General features: G+C 37.4%; 1 protein-coding gene across 1 annotated transcript in view; it reads right to left on the minus strand.

Moving 5' to 3' along the window:
* Positions 1-16,013, minus strand: part of LOC114146772 (rho GTPase-activating protein 29-like) — a 34,541-nt gene extending 18,528 nt beyond the window's left edge. Inside the window, exons 1-2 of the mRNA XM_028021112.1 lie at positions 15,819-16,013; positions 13,231-13,628 (exon numbers count right to left, since the gene is read on the minus strand). Of these exons, the coding sequence (XP_027876913.1) occupies positions 13,231-13,537 (307 nt within the window). The 5' untranslated portion in view covers positions 13,538-13,628; positions 15,819-16,013. The remainder of the gene's footprint in view (positions 1-13,230; positions 13,629-15,818) is intronic.
* Between the last annotated feature and the right edge of the window lie 454 nt (positions 16,014-16,467).

Here is a 16,467-nt window from a genome sequence, read left to right on the forward strand (position 1 = left end):
TCTGAACTAATGTCACACAGTAACATCACAAACATGCCAGGGTTTAATTAATTTTCCAAAGCCAAATGCTATATTTCACAATCCCTTAGTCATTTGGCAACCGTGATGCCTAATCGTCAAATTCTTCTCCGGGTAAAAGATACAGTGCATGCTCTGCTGTTATTTATCTGAGCCTCAAGCAAAAAAATGGAAGGAGATAGTTGTGGTTAGGCGACAAACACAGATGTATGCAAGTGCTGGTGATGTCACATGGTTTTTTTTCCCCCTTGACACCATTTACAACGGAAATATTGTATTGTTTGCAGGTAGAGCTGTGTCAGCTATGGTTAGGAAATTCATGAACTTAAAAAGGAGATTATTTGAAAAGAAGTGATCAGATGCTTTTCTGCACTGTTTGCATCATACAGCTCACAAAGAGCATCAAAATCAAGTCAAACTCATCGTAAACATGGTTGTAAATTGACACATATGGTAGCAATTAAACAGTTCCATGTCTCTATTTGAAGATAAAAAGGAAGTAGAAACAACAGAAAAAGCTGCATGCAAAGTAGAAGATCGTGCAAGATTTCTTTAGAGTCAGTGAGGTTACACAAGATGACACTGGAGAAGAAGAATGTATAAAATGTGCCTAGATTAGCCCTCTCTCCACTTTTTCAACCATATCGCATTCTGTCAGTCCCTCTGCTATGAAAGGCATCTGTTTCTTGCGGGACCAAATGCAGCAGCGAGAAGGAAAACCCCGTTTAAAGGAGAACTTGTGCAACTATCCTGGCTCTCTACATGGTGCTTATTCTCTCCATCACAATAAAGCTTTCAGAGTGAAATAAAAGCCATGATGAGTAACAACACACACCAAAAAAAAAAAGCAGATGCAAAAAGCAAGGCAAAAATGTAAAATGTTTGATTTAGCTTCATCAGCAGAGGCGGTGTAGAAGCTGGCACCAGACATTAGGTGAGTTCATGTCTAACTTACTGCTTTGGAATAAGCGGGGGCAGAAAAGTCATCTGTTCTTTGTCAAGGCTACCCAAGCGAGCAGCAGGGCGAGACGAGAGGCAGAATTTATAGGAGTGCTAAAAGGATTTGCCGAGGGAGTTACAAGGCAAAGGTTTGGTGTGTGTGTTACCCTTTCTGCTCCTTCTTACATACACACTAATTCAGCATTCTGGTGTAAAACATACACAATTTCGAGCAAAGACATAGAACTACCATGATGTGATTACTTTTGTATAAAAGACCAATAATATAAAAACAATAATAAATGCAGATTTAGAAAGATCCGACCTTCCTATGTAGTTATAAAGGAAAATGTCTTTTAAATTGAGTTTCACTCCTTCTTTGTCCTCAGATGAGAGTGAGTGACACCTCAGCACCGACTTTGAAGTTTGCTTCCCTATAGACACGGATAATGGATGTTCGAATAAATGTCCTCCCATTCCTTTCAACCCCCTCCCCTCCAGCCGTGATCAACAAGGCTTTAGTGCTTAGCTCTTGGGCTTTTGAGGATTCTCCTATCAAAGATTTGTGTGGGTTAGTGATTAGCATATAAGAGCCAGTCCTAATCAAATGCACACCTGACAGTTAGCACTTAGCATGAAACCAGAGGGGCATGACTGAAGATGCTGCTGTGGGATTACAGAAGTGATGGCTATTTGGATCACTCTTCCTTTTTTACAAACAGGAATTTAATTAGATGAATCTACCTTCCTTTGTTTACAGTCACCCACTGTCAATACTCACGAACACAGAGTAGGTAACCGCTGTGATGAAACAAATAAACAGCAGCCGACCCTTACAGTGAAAGGTAAATCCACAGACAGTGACCTACAAACAAAGACCATGCATGTGCTAATTAGAGTAAAGCCTCAAACATCTATTATAGTAACAACATGCATGAGACGATAGGGAACTAAAGCCCTAACTCCTTCCATATTTTAGAAAGTAATTAAATGTGAAATTTTTATAAATCAGCAAAGATAAGCTTCATTACCTAAAATGATGAAGCTTTCTAGACATGTAGGCTCACACATCGTCATACATGTGCGAGTTGAGTTGTGTTTTACACACGAAGGCTGGGATCAGTGGTTCTGCTGCAATATGTCATCAAGAGGTGCAGTGGAAATTTTACGGGTTTAGTGTGGGAGGTGGTCCATTGTTTCAGCAGCGATAACAGAGCTGAGGCGTATTGTTTAAAGGAAGACCCCCTGCCAAAGCCAGCGCAGTCCAAATCTGCCTGCTGCTTTTGGAACAGCAAGCACATCAGTTGCAGCCACGTTTCATAATGCATCTCAACCATTAATTTGCTACAAGAGCAAGATGTTCTTTACTCACTGTTTTATATGTTTACTTATAAAATTGTATTAACAACAAATACTTAATTTTTTACAACATTTACAGAGCCTTGAAGTATTAATGCCCCCTTTTAACTTTTCCACATTTTGTCACGGTACAACAACAATCTTCAATGAATTTTATGGAGTTTTATTAGGGTTGTCAAAGTTAACGTTTTAAATGTGTGCTTACTAAAATTCCTGGTAAACTGTGTTATTTTGGGAAAGTGTCATTAACGCACAGGGTTCTGTACTTTTTGGATCTCGTCTCGTTTGAAGATTATTTTATTTCAGCTTCTCTATGGGACTGATCTTCTGTTTATTAAAAACGTTGTCTCTAAAAACAGCTCCACTCTTTCTCCACCTCTCCTCCTAATCGATGCTGTCTGACAACGCCACTCACAGCTGACAGGCAGAGAAACATGAACAACCTTGTGATTATTTTACTGCTGTAGACAAAAACATAGTTCAAAATTTTTTTCGACAAGCTGTTATTCACTCCTAAAGCAACCCTAAACATGCATAAACAATGAACAGTTTACATGTGTCCAGATTCAAAAATGATTTTACTTTGAGCAGCAAAGTCAAAGTCTGTTAATCTAAAATACGTACAATGTAACTCAATGTAAAGAAATTCTGCAGATGTCTTAGTGTAAAAAAATCTGCAGAATTTTAGGATTTTTGGCTTTAATAAGCTCCTCAAAGTGAATCTTCCTCATGAAAATCACACTTTTCATGACTACGTGGATCAGTTGCTAATCAAGCCTTTTTATTGTTTCAGTGGTTTGCATTTAACAAAGACAGCATGTGGAAAGAGAACAAAAACAATTCTTAGAATGATATGCAAATATTAAATAGCTGTCAGCTATTAGAGCTCCGCTTAAATTTTATGGCTAAAAACCCAGTCACTATTTTTACGTTTTTACCCAGTGTACGTAAATTAATGGCATCCAAATTGCACCTAACAGTTGGGCTGTCAATGTTTGCCACTAATTGAGGAAAAGAAAAAATTTTACTCTCTGAGAAAATGGCTCTAGGCAAAACAATTAGACACAGATTAAGGTGGAAACAGTATTTATGATCTGTCTGGAACCCCTTAAACACAAGATTTATTGGCAGGCCTTAAAACTTTAGAACTTTTTTCACCATGCAAATAAGAACACTAGATCACAACAAAGTGCTTCAAGATCAACAGAAACTTCTCAAACAAGTCATCCATAACAATCATCTCTGTTGCTACCAATTTGTATCCCCAATGTGGTGACACACTCTAACATGTCATGACAAGTTACTGCAAAAACACACATCTTACTTCTGACTTAAATGAAATACCATGCAGCATCTCAACCATGTACCTTTTAAATTATTATTGCCTCTTAAATTACTGTGCGTAGGAGTCCCATTGTGTCTGACGCAGCTCCCTTTGAGTCTGGTGCAGAGAAGAACCAATCTAATCCAAATCTCCAGGCGGCCTAACAGAGGTTACAGCCTCTGCTCCCCCCACTGATAACGGCAGGCAATCAACTGGCCAGCCTGGACACGCGATCTGCTCCACATGAAACAAGCCTTGGCAGCTCTACTGACATGGTGCTGCTTGGGAAACAGCCCCAGGGCTTTACTGAAAGACCAAGGAGGCATTTTTCTTCCCCCTCCTCCTCTTCTATTTCAGATGGTGTAGGGGTGACACATTGACACCTGAACCACCAGATGATTTCATTTTATTTTTTTTTTTTCAGATGTGTTTCTGTGTACCACATTCCAAACTAGTGACGCACAACTTGCTGTTATCAGTCAACTCATTGTTGCATCATAATGCCCCCTCTAAATGGAAATGATCACTTTCTTTTCATTGCATCAATAAACTACAAAAAGGTAAACTGAATATCCATGAGTCTTTCCCCTCACAAATAACACACAAGAGAGGATTGACGCCACAGATACTTTTTGCATTTCTGGGCTGCCAGCTACAGGTAGAATTGTTTGGTAAGGATTCCATCTCCCAGCACTAATTTTCCCCTCTGTCCAAACAAACGCTGCATTGCCGGGTGGTTCTCAATCGATCCCATACCTTGTTAGGAGAGAGAAAGAGCTATAGCATCACACAGGCTGTAAACACCAGTCTGAACAGCTACTTGCTTCTAACTATGACTCTGTGTGAGGTCTGTGCTTCAAGGTTAATCACAAGTTTTAAGGGCTTCTAGATAGGCATAATAATAAAATACCCTCAGAAGTGGGGGTATGATGGGTCATCTGTATTTCAATTAAGACATTTTTACTTTAAAAGTCAATTTACAGTCCCGTTCTATGAATGGAAATATGTGATGAGGCTTGTTTGTCAGAATGAAAGTACCAATCTTTAAGAAGGTATTAAACATACTTTCATTAAGTCCACATTTCTGTATTATTTTTTTTTTATTGGTCTGATTTCATATTCTAAATCAAATGTTATGTTTTACTAACTGTAAAAAGATCATCTTAATTAAAATGAAAATCAGTTATAAATCTATGTTATGTGAACTGAGTTACTTAATTGAATTAATTTTTCAATAATATGACTGTACAAGATCTCCTTGTGAAACAACAGGCCAAATAAATTAGGCTGGCAAGACGTTTTTGTGGTCCGTCATTTTGACTGATGGCATCCAAAAAAAATCCATCATATTATATTTTTACCAGACAAATTTTATAATCTTACTGATGACATAGGATATCCCGTTGCATTTAATTCTCATTTGGTTTAATTAATATTCAATAAGTCAAATTAGATAATCAAGATCCCATTACACATAACACAGATGAACACATCTAAATTAAACTACTATGCTTAAATTATGAGCAATTCACCTACTGTGGTCTGAACGCGCAGCCTCCTGGTCCACATCCGGAGGACAAATCTGTGCTAGAATTTTTTAAAAATCCTATCCGACCTGGACCAAGTTCATAGGCATTGTGTCCGAGCTTTATGCAATTTTAATTAACTTTAATTAGAGGTCCAAGGCCGAATTAAACTCGACATATTATTTTAATTAAGCTTTCACTGCTTTCTTTTTTATAGCAACGCTTGAGTAAGCAGTGTTACTTTTCCTTTTCATAGCTTTTGTTTAACATGTTCCAGCTCCATTTTGCCACCTGTTGTCCCTGAAAGGTGAGTCAAGTGCAATCATCTGGGATGTGTGACTGATGTAGGATTCTACCTCCACTACATCAGCAGAGCAGAGCGGAGCCGCATGCACATTTAGTTGTGGAGTGTCCTGTGCTCGTTACAGTTTAATTAACTTCTGAACCTTGTTTTCTTTCTTTTCTCATCAAGCTAAACTGACTACTCCTCTATTTAGACTATGAATAACACAACATAGAACTCTCTTTAGGTTTCTCTGTTGTCTGTGCTGCTATACTGGATACTGGATAAAAAGCACCACTTCAGCAACAAGTAGTCAGGGGTGTAAATCATAATCCATTAAAATGATGGACAACCTTCATATTTTTCTGTCATTTAAAAAAAAAAACTTGAATATGGAAAATATTCAACTGCCAAGTGCTTGTAATTTCAAAAAATGTAGAATTTTCAAAAATGAAGGCCTTCAAATACATCAACATTTTCTGCTACTGTCTATAACGTCTCAATCATTAGCAATCATAGCTTGTAGAACTTTATTAATCTGATTGGTGAAACCTGTGGCAAAAAGTGACAGATCAATATGTGTCTTCAACATTTTTCAAACTACTTAAAATTTCCCCAGGTTGCTGCTTTGGTCAATGAAAGAGGAAATGTGATGGAGGACTTTTCAGATTGCTCCATTAAAAAACTTCTTTGTCTGATTAATAGTTTGTCATATGATTTAGTTCAATTATTTACTCAAGTCTTAACCAATTTTAACTTTCTATGCAGCATAAAATGAGCTTCATAATAGTTTCTTTTAGCAAATTTTAAACCAATATTACATTTGTTAAGAACACCTACTGTCTCATCTCCTGTTGCCAAGTTGTAATGCAGATGACAAATGTCAGTAAGAGACGGAAGAATGTAACCTTGAACATGTGTTGTAAAAAAAAAAATAATAATAAAGTTAAAAAAAAAAAAAAAAAATTTTAAACCAATATTTCAAATCCCTGTTTTCAAGTCAAATGTTATTTAACAATCTATCCTGATGAAGGAAAAAAAATTGTAAAGAGCGTTTGTACACATCTAAAAAGCTAAAGCTCCTTTCAAAGCTTCAATTCAATACCACTGAATGTAACATCCTTCACTAGCAGGAGCCCAAGTGTCAAATACAATCCTCTCCATGACCAAAGTCCTCCATAAAAATCCAGCATCTTCAACCATAAATTGAAGCCTGGGATACACACCCTCACCACAAGCTTGCACAAAAACATCCTTCAGCATCACACAGGAAAGTTACTGCCCAACAAATCCCTCCTATCTATCCAATAAGCTGTAAACCGTTAAGATATAATGTGCTAGATTTGACTTCTTTTGATTGAAACTAATACCTGTAAGTGGTCTCTTCTGGAGGATCAGGCAAACTTTTTGTAAGAAGATATGACTGATGAGATAAGGCTATTTAAAGCAGTGGTGGCTGAACGGCCAGAGAATACGGCGTTAAAACGGATTCTCCAATCAGGAAAGGAAATTTAGGCCTTTCCTGATTGATACCAGTTATCAGTTTCTGAATTTACGACTCCAATTTTGACCAGTCTGGATTCTTGTCTTTCACCAACAATACATAAAAGTCAAAAATGTGCTGCTAGTTCTTTAATACGTGTAGCAATTCTGAATCCAACAGGAAAAGAATTAAAATATTTTCCCAATTAAAGCATCAAATCACATGTCCCCCCTACCTTTACACGATTTTTATTGAACTCAAAAATAGTGAATCAAAATACAAACTTGACCTGAAAATACAGGAAGTTCTCTGTATGTATTTAATGAATACCAAAACTAGAATTGTCCATATTTCATCTGAAGATATAAGAGCCAATCAAGAAATAATGTGTGTGTCTCCATTAATTCATGCCTCTATAAATTAAGCTGCTTGAAATGTTTAAAACTACTATAATATGGTGAATAAATCCCAACACTGCAGGAAAATACACTGAAAAGGTCAGGAGGTGGAGGCAAATAAATTCCTTTTTTTCCCCAACTGGTTACATAATTGACCACAGATCTCATTTTTAAACAGGAAGTTAATAAACTAGCCTCTCCTTAAAAGACAAAAAAACCCAAAAACATTTAAAATGTGTTCAACATACGCCCTAATGTTGAACAGTAACTCAGTTACAGAGTGGTACTCTAAAACACAGGACAATGCAGCTTAACTGGAGTTCCGCCAAATCCTATCAGTCATGATGACACCCAGAGCTAAACAATGACACACGTTTTTATTTTGTGAGTCAGCAGGACTTATTCCTCAGTCCAAGACATTCAACCCTTCTTCTTACACAGCACTGAACTATGTCCTTTAGAATAGTTCATCTCTGACCAAATGTTCACCCCACATTACAAACTAAATACTGGAGGCTTTTAACTGCAACTTCAGGACAATGCACTGACATATTTGTTTTACACTGAAACGGTGTCAGTGTGTAGTCTGAAGATTAAAAGAGCTAAACTAAACTCTCTCAAGCAAATATGACAGTGATACAATGTAAGGTAGTGTTCTGATTATCATTTCCTTGTGAAAAAGAGAAGTTTTGAGTTAAAAACGTCTGCCCACCCAGCAGCAGCGGTCTATACAGGCTGACTATAATGTACACCACACACTAAAACACATTCCTACAATTTCTGGGCTCTATAGAGGACAAACCACAACACTTCTTGGAAAATTTCCACAAGTTCTGGAAAAGAAAAGAACATTTCCGGGCTAAATTTAATGCTATTTTTTTTTTTGAGGGCACAAAAACAAAAGAAAAGCTAAATAGTAAAAACCAACAAAAGATTGAGTGTTTCTTAAAGAAAACCATTTAGTTTTTGTGCTGTAGTTTTGTCTTGCATAGACTTCATTCGCATTTGTGCTGTTTTGAGTCTTGCAGGTGTTTTATCATTTTTTTAGATTTTTTTAGAATGGGAGGAAACTTTCCTTTCATTTCACATGAGTTTAAGCTTCTAAATACTCATTTTGAATTTCAGATTCTGGCATAAATATAAATTTATTTTATAGAAAAAGTCACTCATACCTGCAATTAGCCTATTGAAGGCTACAAGCGAGCATTTGTTTAAGAGGAATGTAGAGTATGCAGGAGAGAGGGGGGAAGGGAAAGGGCCCGCAGTTCTGCTTGTAGACGACTCTTTCTTCATGCCGACGTAAGCCATTGACAGAGCCGTCTTATTCAAATGAAACTGGAATGAAAATTTGTGAATGAAGAACTTTTGGCATTTCTCCTACCTATCTCTTTTTAATTCAAGCCCTACAGCACTGTGCAATTAACGCTCTTGCTTCATGACTTAAATTCTTGCTAACCCAGCCATTGTGGGAACTGCAACCTCTTTAAATAGCTTAACGCTAAAATCAGCTCAAATAAAACATTTAACTTCAATAACTTTTAACAATTGCTCTCTTCAACATGGTTAGATCCATAACTAGATGTGTATTTTCACAAGGTGTGAGATGAAGTTATGTTGCCTTTGTTTTTTATTAGTAAAGTTCATGGTTTACAATTTTGATCATTTAAAGCATTATGGGAAGGCAAGAGACTAAGGTTCATAAATCAGGGTGTGTCAGAGGGTCATATGGGTGTTTACAGAGGCTAGCAAAACTAATTATACTCCTTGAACTTTTTCACACAGCGTTGCATTATAAACAAGTAAAATCCACTGGGATTTTACTGCACAATCCATGTTGCAATATTTTTGTGTGCAATTTTTCAATTACATAAGCTTACGAGGATGCAATGTTGGGTAGGATATTATATTTTAAGACTCATGCATTCAAGTTCTGTACACTGATAATATGTTTGGTGAAAAAAAATTAAAGGATTTTTTTTTTTAATGTAGGTAAACATTCAGAAACATCAGCAGAAAAATCAGAGGAAAAAACTATGTGGATAAGAAGTCCAGGGATGATCAAATACTCTAGCATCTTTTAAAAGCCCGTCACTGTTTTTTGCACATTTACTATTATACTGCCAACATTTTGTGTTTCAGCATACCCACCAGGTAGCCACCAAAACCTCAGAATGCATCTAAAATGCACTGTGGTGTGTATTCCATGATAATATGCACTTTTTTATGTGATGGATTGACACAAAGTAGTGTATGATTATGTAGCAGAAGAAAAATTATACACAGGTTTTAAGCTGTTGGACTTTTGCAATAACAGAACTCATTAAGCATCAACCTTTTACTTGGATTAAATTCCTCCGCAGTCTTTAGACACCAGCTTATTGTACACAGAGTGACCTGTGGGGGCAGTTACATAAGACAGGGAAAGCCAACATCACAATCAGATCCCTGAAAAAAAAAAAACCTCAAGTGCAAAACTGTGGTTGTAAATGGCATGAGTCCAGTTAACATAAGCTTACAGTTAACAATGAATCTCCCTGTAGTTTTCCATCAGCCAAACGCAGACTCCTCTTCTGCTGCCTCCAGCAAAAAACTAGCAGGAGCTCAGGGAGACAAAACAAGCATCTTCCAAGCAAAACTTCTAAGTTAGTTTGGTTTTTTTTTGTTTATTTTATTTTTTTATTTTTTTCAGAAACACTGAGCAAAGTGAAGAACAGAGTCTGAAATCTGGAATGAAACTCTGCAGGGTCTCAAAACAATCTTAATTTCACACAGTACTCCAGTGACAAAACTTTCAGAGAATGAAAATAATAACAAAGCCGCTGTGATGTTTTGTGTTTTGCTAACCTCACCACGTTCCTCTCTACCTTGCCTTCGCAACATTGTTTAACCGTAGAGAGGGGCTGGTTCTGTGGTGGTTTTATACTTGAAGCAAACATCATAGAAGACGTGCTGCTAGTCACAACCCAAAATCTGACAGGGTGAGATCACGGGCTGCCTGGAATTCAGCTTTGCCATAATGATAATCCCTATTAAATATTTTTGATGACGTCTCTCAGGTTTAAATCTAAGGGTTTATTTACAGGAAAATATTTCCAGGGGAAAAAAATGAACATTTGAGGATAATAAGAAACAAAAGACTGAAGCTAAATAAAAGACAATATCCAATTATAGCCAAGTTCTTTCACTGGTCTGTTCTTCATCTCATTTGTTTACACCTTTGCTTCAGACATGGCGATGTAAAACAGACCTTCAATTGTAACTTTGTCCAGACTTTGAAACCTTCCTGACCCTTCAGACAAAAGCCACATGTCCTCCAACTGCTGTGGAATGGAAGCACAAAAACGCACAAGTGAAGACAGACGACAACTTGAGAAACACTGAGACCAGCAAATCTGAACCACGGAGCCATCACATTGCAAATTAAAAACATGCTTATTAAGGATTAGGCAAGGCCTCAATGACACAGGTCCTCTACAGTTGGGCAGTAACATGTGACAACCTCTGTGTTTGATGAGGAAGCGCGCATAAACTCCACAACCCAGCTTAAAAAATATACACGGGAGATGACGGGTGTCTGTCTGTAGAGACGAAGGAACCTGCCAGTAATGCTCCATTAACAGGAAGCAGGAGCCAGACAGACTACTAACCATACCCAGTGTTTACACTGCACAAGACTTCAGGAAATTCAAGAGAGGAATGCATAACTCATCGACTGCCACTTGATCTGCAGACTAATCTGCTTTTAGATCAGATTTTACTTGTGATAAGTTGCTCCCTGGTGGCAGAATTATTAGTGTTTTACTAGTCTTATATAACTACTGATCGAAAAGTTAATTTTCTTTGAAAAACTTCACATATTCTTGATACCATTTAGCAGGAAAAACAGAAAAATGATTACTTACACCAAGAGGAAGTGGTTTACACGATTGCAGTAGCATCACACAACGGTTACCCAATATTTTGCTTTTGTAAAATGTTGAAAACTGACAACAAAGCCACAGTCTAAATGACAGTTTGGGGTCGTGCGGTATGATTTCAGCCACCTGCTGAATAGGGGGTTGTTGCTAACTGAAAGGTGAATACCCCAAATGTTTTGGCGATGGCACAGAGTAACACTCAGCAAGACAGAAGCCAAGGTTCTCACTCCTCCAGCGAGAAGAATGACTAAACAACTCACTCCCTCTGCCCGATATACAGTAGGACCCTGCATGTTTGTTTTTGTGGGTATGCATCTTGCAGAGTGGTGGCGTAAGCCCTAATTAGTGGAACATTCCTTATTAATTAAAAAGTATCCAACTCACCAATAATTTCAAATAGCTCAAAATGAAGCTGTTTCATAATGCTGCTTTAGAGCTAAGAAACTTTTTTTAAATAGCAACATATAGGTATATAGAGGCTGACTCATAGTGAAATAAACCTTTTCTTTCCTCTATACAAAGACTTGCCAGCCTCCCACTGGCAGTGTTTATACAACTGTGTGCCATAATATTCATATGTGTGGGTGGAATGTTTGTATGAGTCTGCAAACAAAAAGTTAAGCCATCAAGTAAGCAGGAAAACAAAGAGAAATTGCGTTACCTGTCTCCTATCTACAGTCTGCCTCTTTTGTGCATTTGTGTGCAAGTATTAATGCGTGGGTGAGTGGAGTTGATGACAGCGTAGAAAGTTCTTCGGTGTGTTAAAAGTGAATCTGGAGTCTTGACTGGAGATTCTGGCTGATTGACATTATGGTAAATTGTAACTTTTAGTTAGAGCAATACAAAAACACTTGTCAGTTTTGTTTGAAGCCTGTGGCTTCTCTTAAAACAAAGCAGAGATACAACTGGTTCACTTTGCTGCCTGTCAGTGATCTGGACAAAAACAACTCTGCTTGCAGAGTGCTAGCTCTCTGAAAATACTGAGATTTGAGTTTCCTTTAGAGCAAATGGACAAAGAAATCTAACATAACACCTCGTCAATACTTGTACTTACAGCCACTGTCCGGATATTTACATACATTATAACATCTCCGTCTGACATTAAGTCAGACAAAATATATTTTACTTTAGGTCAGTTAGGATGACCAGAATTATTTCTATTTGTTAATTGGCACAATAATGAGAGTGAATTTTTGGTTTCCCATGGTACTGGTCAATTTGTGAAAATCCAGATGTTTATCATATGGCATTCTTAGCTTCTAATAAGTTAACTTACAATATTTATATTAGTTACCGATGAGAAAATTTTGTTCAATATTGAAATCTGGTATAAATATTTCAGGGTGGCCGACAAACCTGACTCAATGGCAAATTTAGGTAAACTATTGTGAGTAGTTTGTGAACTGATACCAAAATGTTTCACCAAAGTCATAAAGTTTAAAAGACGGTTTTACCAAATACTGAGCAAACAACCGAATTTGAATTAAAAACAAATTGAAAATTGTCAGATATTTAGCAAATATTAATAATTGTATTAATGCAAACAAGCTTAAACTGGAAATGTTTAGACTGATGTAATGTCACTCAACAAGAAAAAAAGGTTTTGTGTCACTTTGCACAATGTATGTAAACATCTGCAGCTGAACATCCATGTTTAAATTCTGGAGTAACAGTTCAGAAATGCAGAGCAGAAATTAGATGTTACTATCATAATCTTTGTCATATTATTCTAGGAGCAGTAGAACTAACCATTGCTTTTGTGTTTTAAATAAAAAAGATTAGATGAAGTTATACAAGTTTTACTCTTACAGTGAGACATGACATGTTTGCCAAATAAATTACCCAAAGATTGTCACCAAAATAAAAAGCAGGCAACTAACAAAAGAATAAACTTTACTCACCCTAAATTCCCCAAACAGTCCCAATGACAGACATAACATTTAAGAAAAAAACCCACCATGTTCCAACTCTATCAGAGCTCACCTTTGTGTTGGAAAGCATCCTTGAGGTTCAGAAGCACATCAGCGAACCACCTCACATCATTCACCAGCTGCAGAAAATAGTCCGAATCCACTCCTGGGGCCCCCATGAGTCGGGTTGGCAGGCCCATGTTGCTCAGAGAGGTGGGGTTCTTGGTGCTGCGACCCATGGTCCAAGTCTTGGTGGATCGGGGTGATACGGATTCTTGGGGTTTGGAGGCAGGCAGTGGAAGCTCCTGGACCTGCTTTGTCCCAGTGCCTCCACCGATGCTGCTGGTGGTGCTGCTACTGCTGCTGCTCTTCCGTAGCATCCCAGCAGTCAGGGCAGCCGCCACCCTTTACAGGTGGCACAGTTGACCGGCTAGCCCCTGAACTCACCACAGTGCCCTCGTCCCTGGACGGCTGAAAAACAGAGCACCATCGGTAAAAACAGGAGCTGATGTAACTGAGTTTTGCTAGTGTATATTTAAAGCTGGCCTGAGGCCTAAGTAAATATGGCTGCTGCTTAGAGGCGCCACAACATGAACCCTCAATGAGCCCTTAAATTTGAAGTATATTCTCATCATGTGTGTCAAGAATGAGCAGACTCAAACTCATTCAGACATTTTTGGATTGATTTTCAAATTCAAGAATTACCTGATGTCTCATTTGAAATTATACAAATCTATACAGAATATGTATTAATGTATAGATAAGTAGTTTTGTAAAAACAGTAATAATTCAATGCTAACAATTAAATAATTTCCACAACTTGTAGCTAAACTGGGATCACACCTAATCCACAATGTAAACAAATCTCAACAAGTAATCAAAAGTAGGACATAACTGTAAAGCAAAAGTAAGAGTGTTGAAGTTACAGCTCTCCTTGAGGTTCAGCTGCTTGTAAAACTGTCTCAATTAGTTTTGAACAACTTGACAACTGAGAGACGTTTCTACCCATTCGTCTTTGCAAAAGCTCATGTCTGATTCAATGAAGAGCGTCTGTGAGCTGCAGCTTTCAAGTCTAACCACATGCTTTGATCTAAACTTTTAAAATGTTCCTTGGGCTGCACGTTTAATGTCATTGCACTGTTAGAAGAGGAACCTCCACCCCCATCAGTTTTGCAAGGCCTAACAAGTTTTCTTCTAATATTGTCCTATATTTAGCTCCATTCATCGTCCCAACAAGTAGAACCACCATTCCTTTCCCTGCTGAAGAAAAGCAGCCCCACATTATGAACCTGCCACTACCATGTTTCACAAAGGGGATTGTGTGTTCTGGGGAAAGACTGCAATAATAAGGCCAAAAAATTATGACATTGACTCTAAAAAAACCCGTTAAGACAAACAGAACAACTTATATGCAATGCCTGAGAGGAAGTTGTGGGGACATTACAGTTTCCGTTCTCCACCGCCAAGCTGACTGCAGGCTGTGCAAAACAGAGCTGTTCTTTAATCATATAGAACCACTGCAATAAGTGTGCATTTAAATTGTGAACAGAGTGTGCAAACTCTGGACAGGCACATTTCGAATTAAAACATTTTTTTTTTCACAGAACAGAATAAAAGGTCCACGAAGTCAAGTTTAGAACTGAAGCTGATCAAAGAAAAACAAAAATCTAAATATTTTTAAATAAACTGTTTAATATGATATCATTTTAAGTTACAGTTTAAAAGTACAGTATATGTAAAACTATGGAGGTCTGCATTTCTGAACAGTCTTACAAAGGTAGAGAAGTTAAAGATATATGGTTAACGATATATAAGGTGGGGTTCACCTTCTGGGCTTCCAGACATCGACTAATGAAGAAGCACTGATAGATTTATCAACTATCAAGATAATCCTTATTTTTAAGGTTAGTTAAAAGTTTAGCTAGTTGTCTTCCACACATACATACACATACAGCTTGGTGTATGTATGTGCAACGCCATGCATTATTTTTCTTTCACTTCACAATTATCAAATCTGAATGCTTCGTTTTACAAGGAACTGTATTTACCAAACGACGCAATCTAATTGAAGTGACTGTAAAACAGAACTGATTCTGTCATGCCATCAATTTTGATTAATAGCTATTATAAAGTTTATTGTCCAAACAATTAGCACAGTGCACAGATAACTTTGACTGAAAGTGGGCTCCCAAATTAAATTCTGCTTCAGGCCCCAAAAAACATTGGACCGGCCCTGAGTGTTGTGCCGTAAACTATTTAAATCGATATACAACTTCAGATTTATATACGTTACGCTAAAATATAATAAAACAGTTAATACAGTGTTTATTTACATGAAAAAGCTAAATTTTTAATAAAAGGCATCTTATTTACACCAGTTTCTACGTAGTTTAATTTAGTAAATCCAACCGTTAGACGACGTTTTGCTTTAACCAAACGTTAGTAACATAAGCACTCATAATTTTTAACAAAAACAGGACTGAAATTACAAGCAACAAGTTAAGTCACCAAGCGAAGCACACAACCCTAGCTTACAAACAATAATACTTCAGCTTTTCATTTTCCCCGATTGAAGTGATGATGCCTACCGCCTGGGAAACAGCCCGACCGGGTCAGAAACTGCTTTGCTGGCACAGTTAACTGCGCCTTTTTAAAACTCACCTGCCAGGCAGTTTGGAAACATAGTAGTAAGAAAAGTATCAAAACAATGTCTTAAATCTTCTCCAAAGCAATGAAAACCATGGGACGTTCCGTTAGGCAAACGTAAATCCTCACAAAGGCAGAACGTTCGTGAAAACCAACTGTACATCGACAAGAAGCAGACTATCGGCAACTCTGGAGTCAATCGTAGTTTACAAGACTAGTTGTCACGTGACGGATGACTTGCCTTCTCATTGGTTAAATTCTCTCTTCTCTGGTGCATTCAGGTGCCTACGGAGATTTTTAAGTCAGAGGTAGAAACCACTTTTTTCTTATTAACTGATTTAAAAAAATGCGTTATTTATTTGCGAGTCCAATTTTTTGGTTCATTTGAATCACAACAACGTCTAATGATAACTGTACGGACTACACTTATATATTAAGATGTGTCAATAGAACAGACAAGTTGAAATGTATGACTATGCTTGGGGGTGGGGGGGTTTCTAGTCAGATAATGTACATATTCTGGGAAAAGTTTTGAATTATCTTTTCAATCTTGGATAAGAAATAGAGTATAAAACAATATTCGTAATTTGACTTTATCTCCTCGTTTGATCGATCATCAACCTATTTGTTTGCCTTTATATTTATTAAATTCAGTTTTAATTCC

This window comes from Xiphophorus couchianus, chromosome 6 (assembly GCF_001444195.1).
Source record: "Xiphophorus couchianus chromosome 6, X_couchianus-1.0, whole genome shotgun sequence".
NCBI classification, from domain to species: domain Eukaryota; kingdom Metazoa; phylum Chordata; class Actinopteri; order Cyprinodontiformes; family Poeciliidae; genus Xiphophorus; species Xiphophorus couchianus.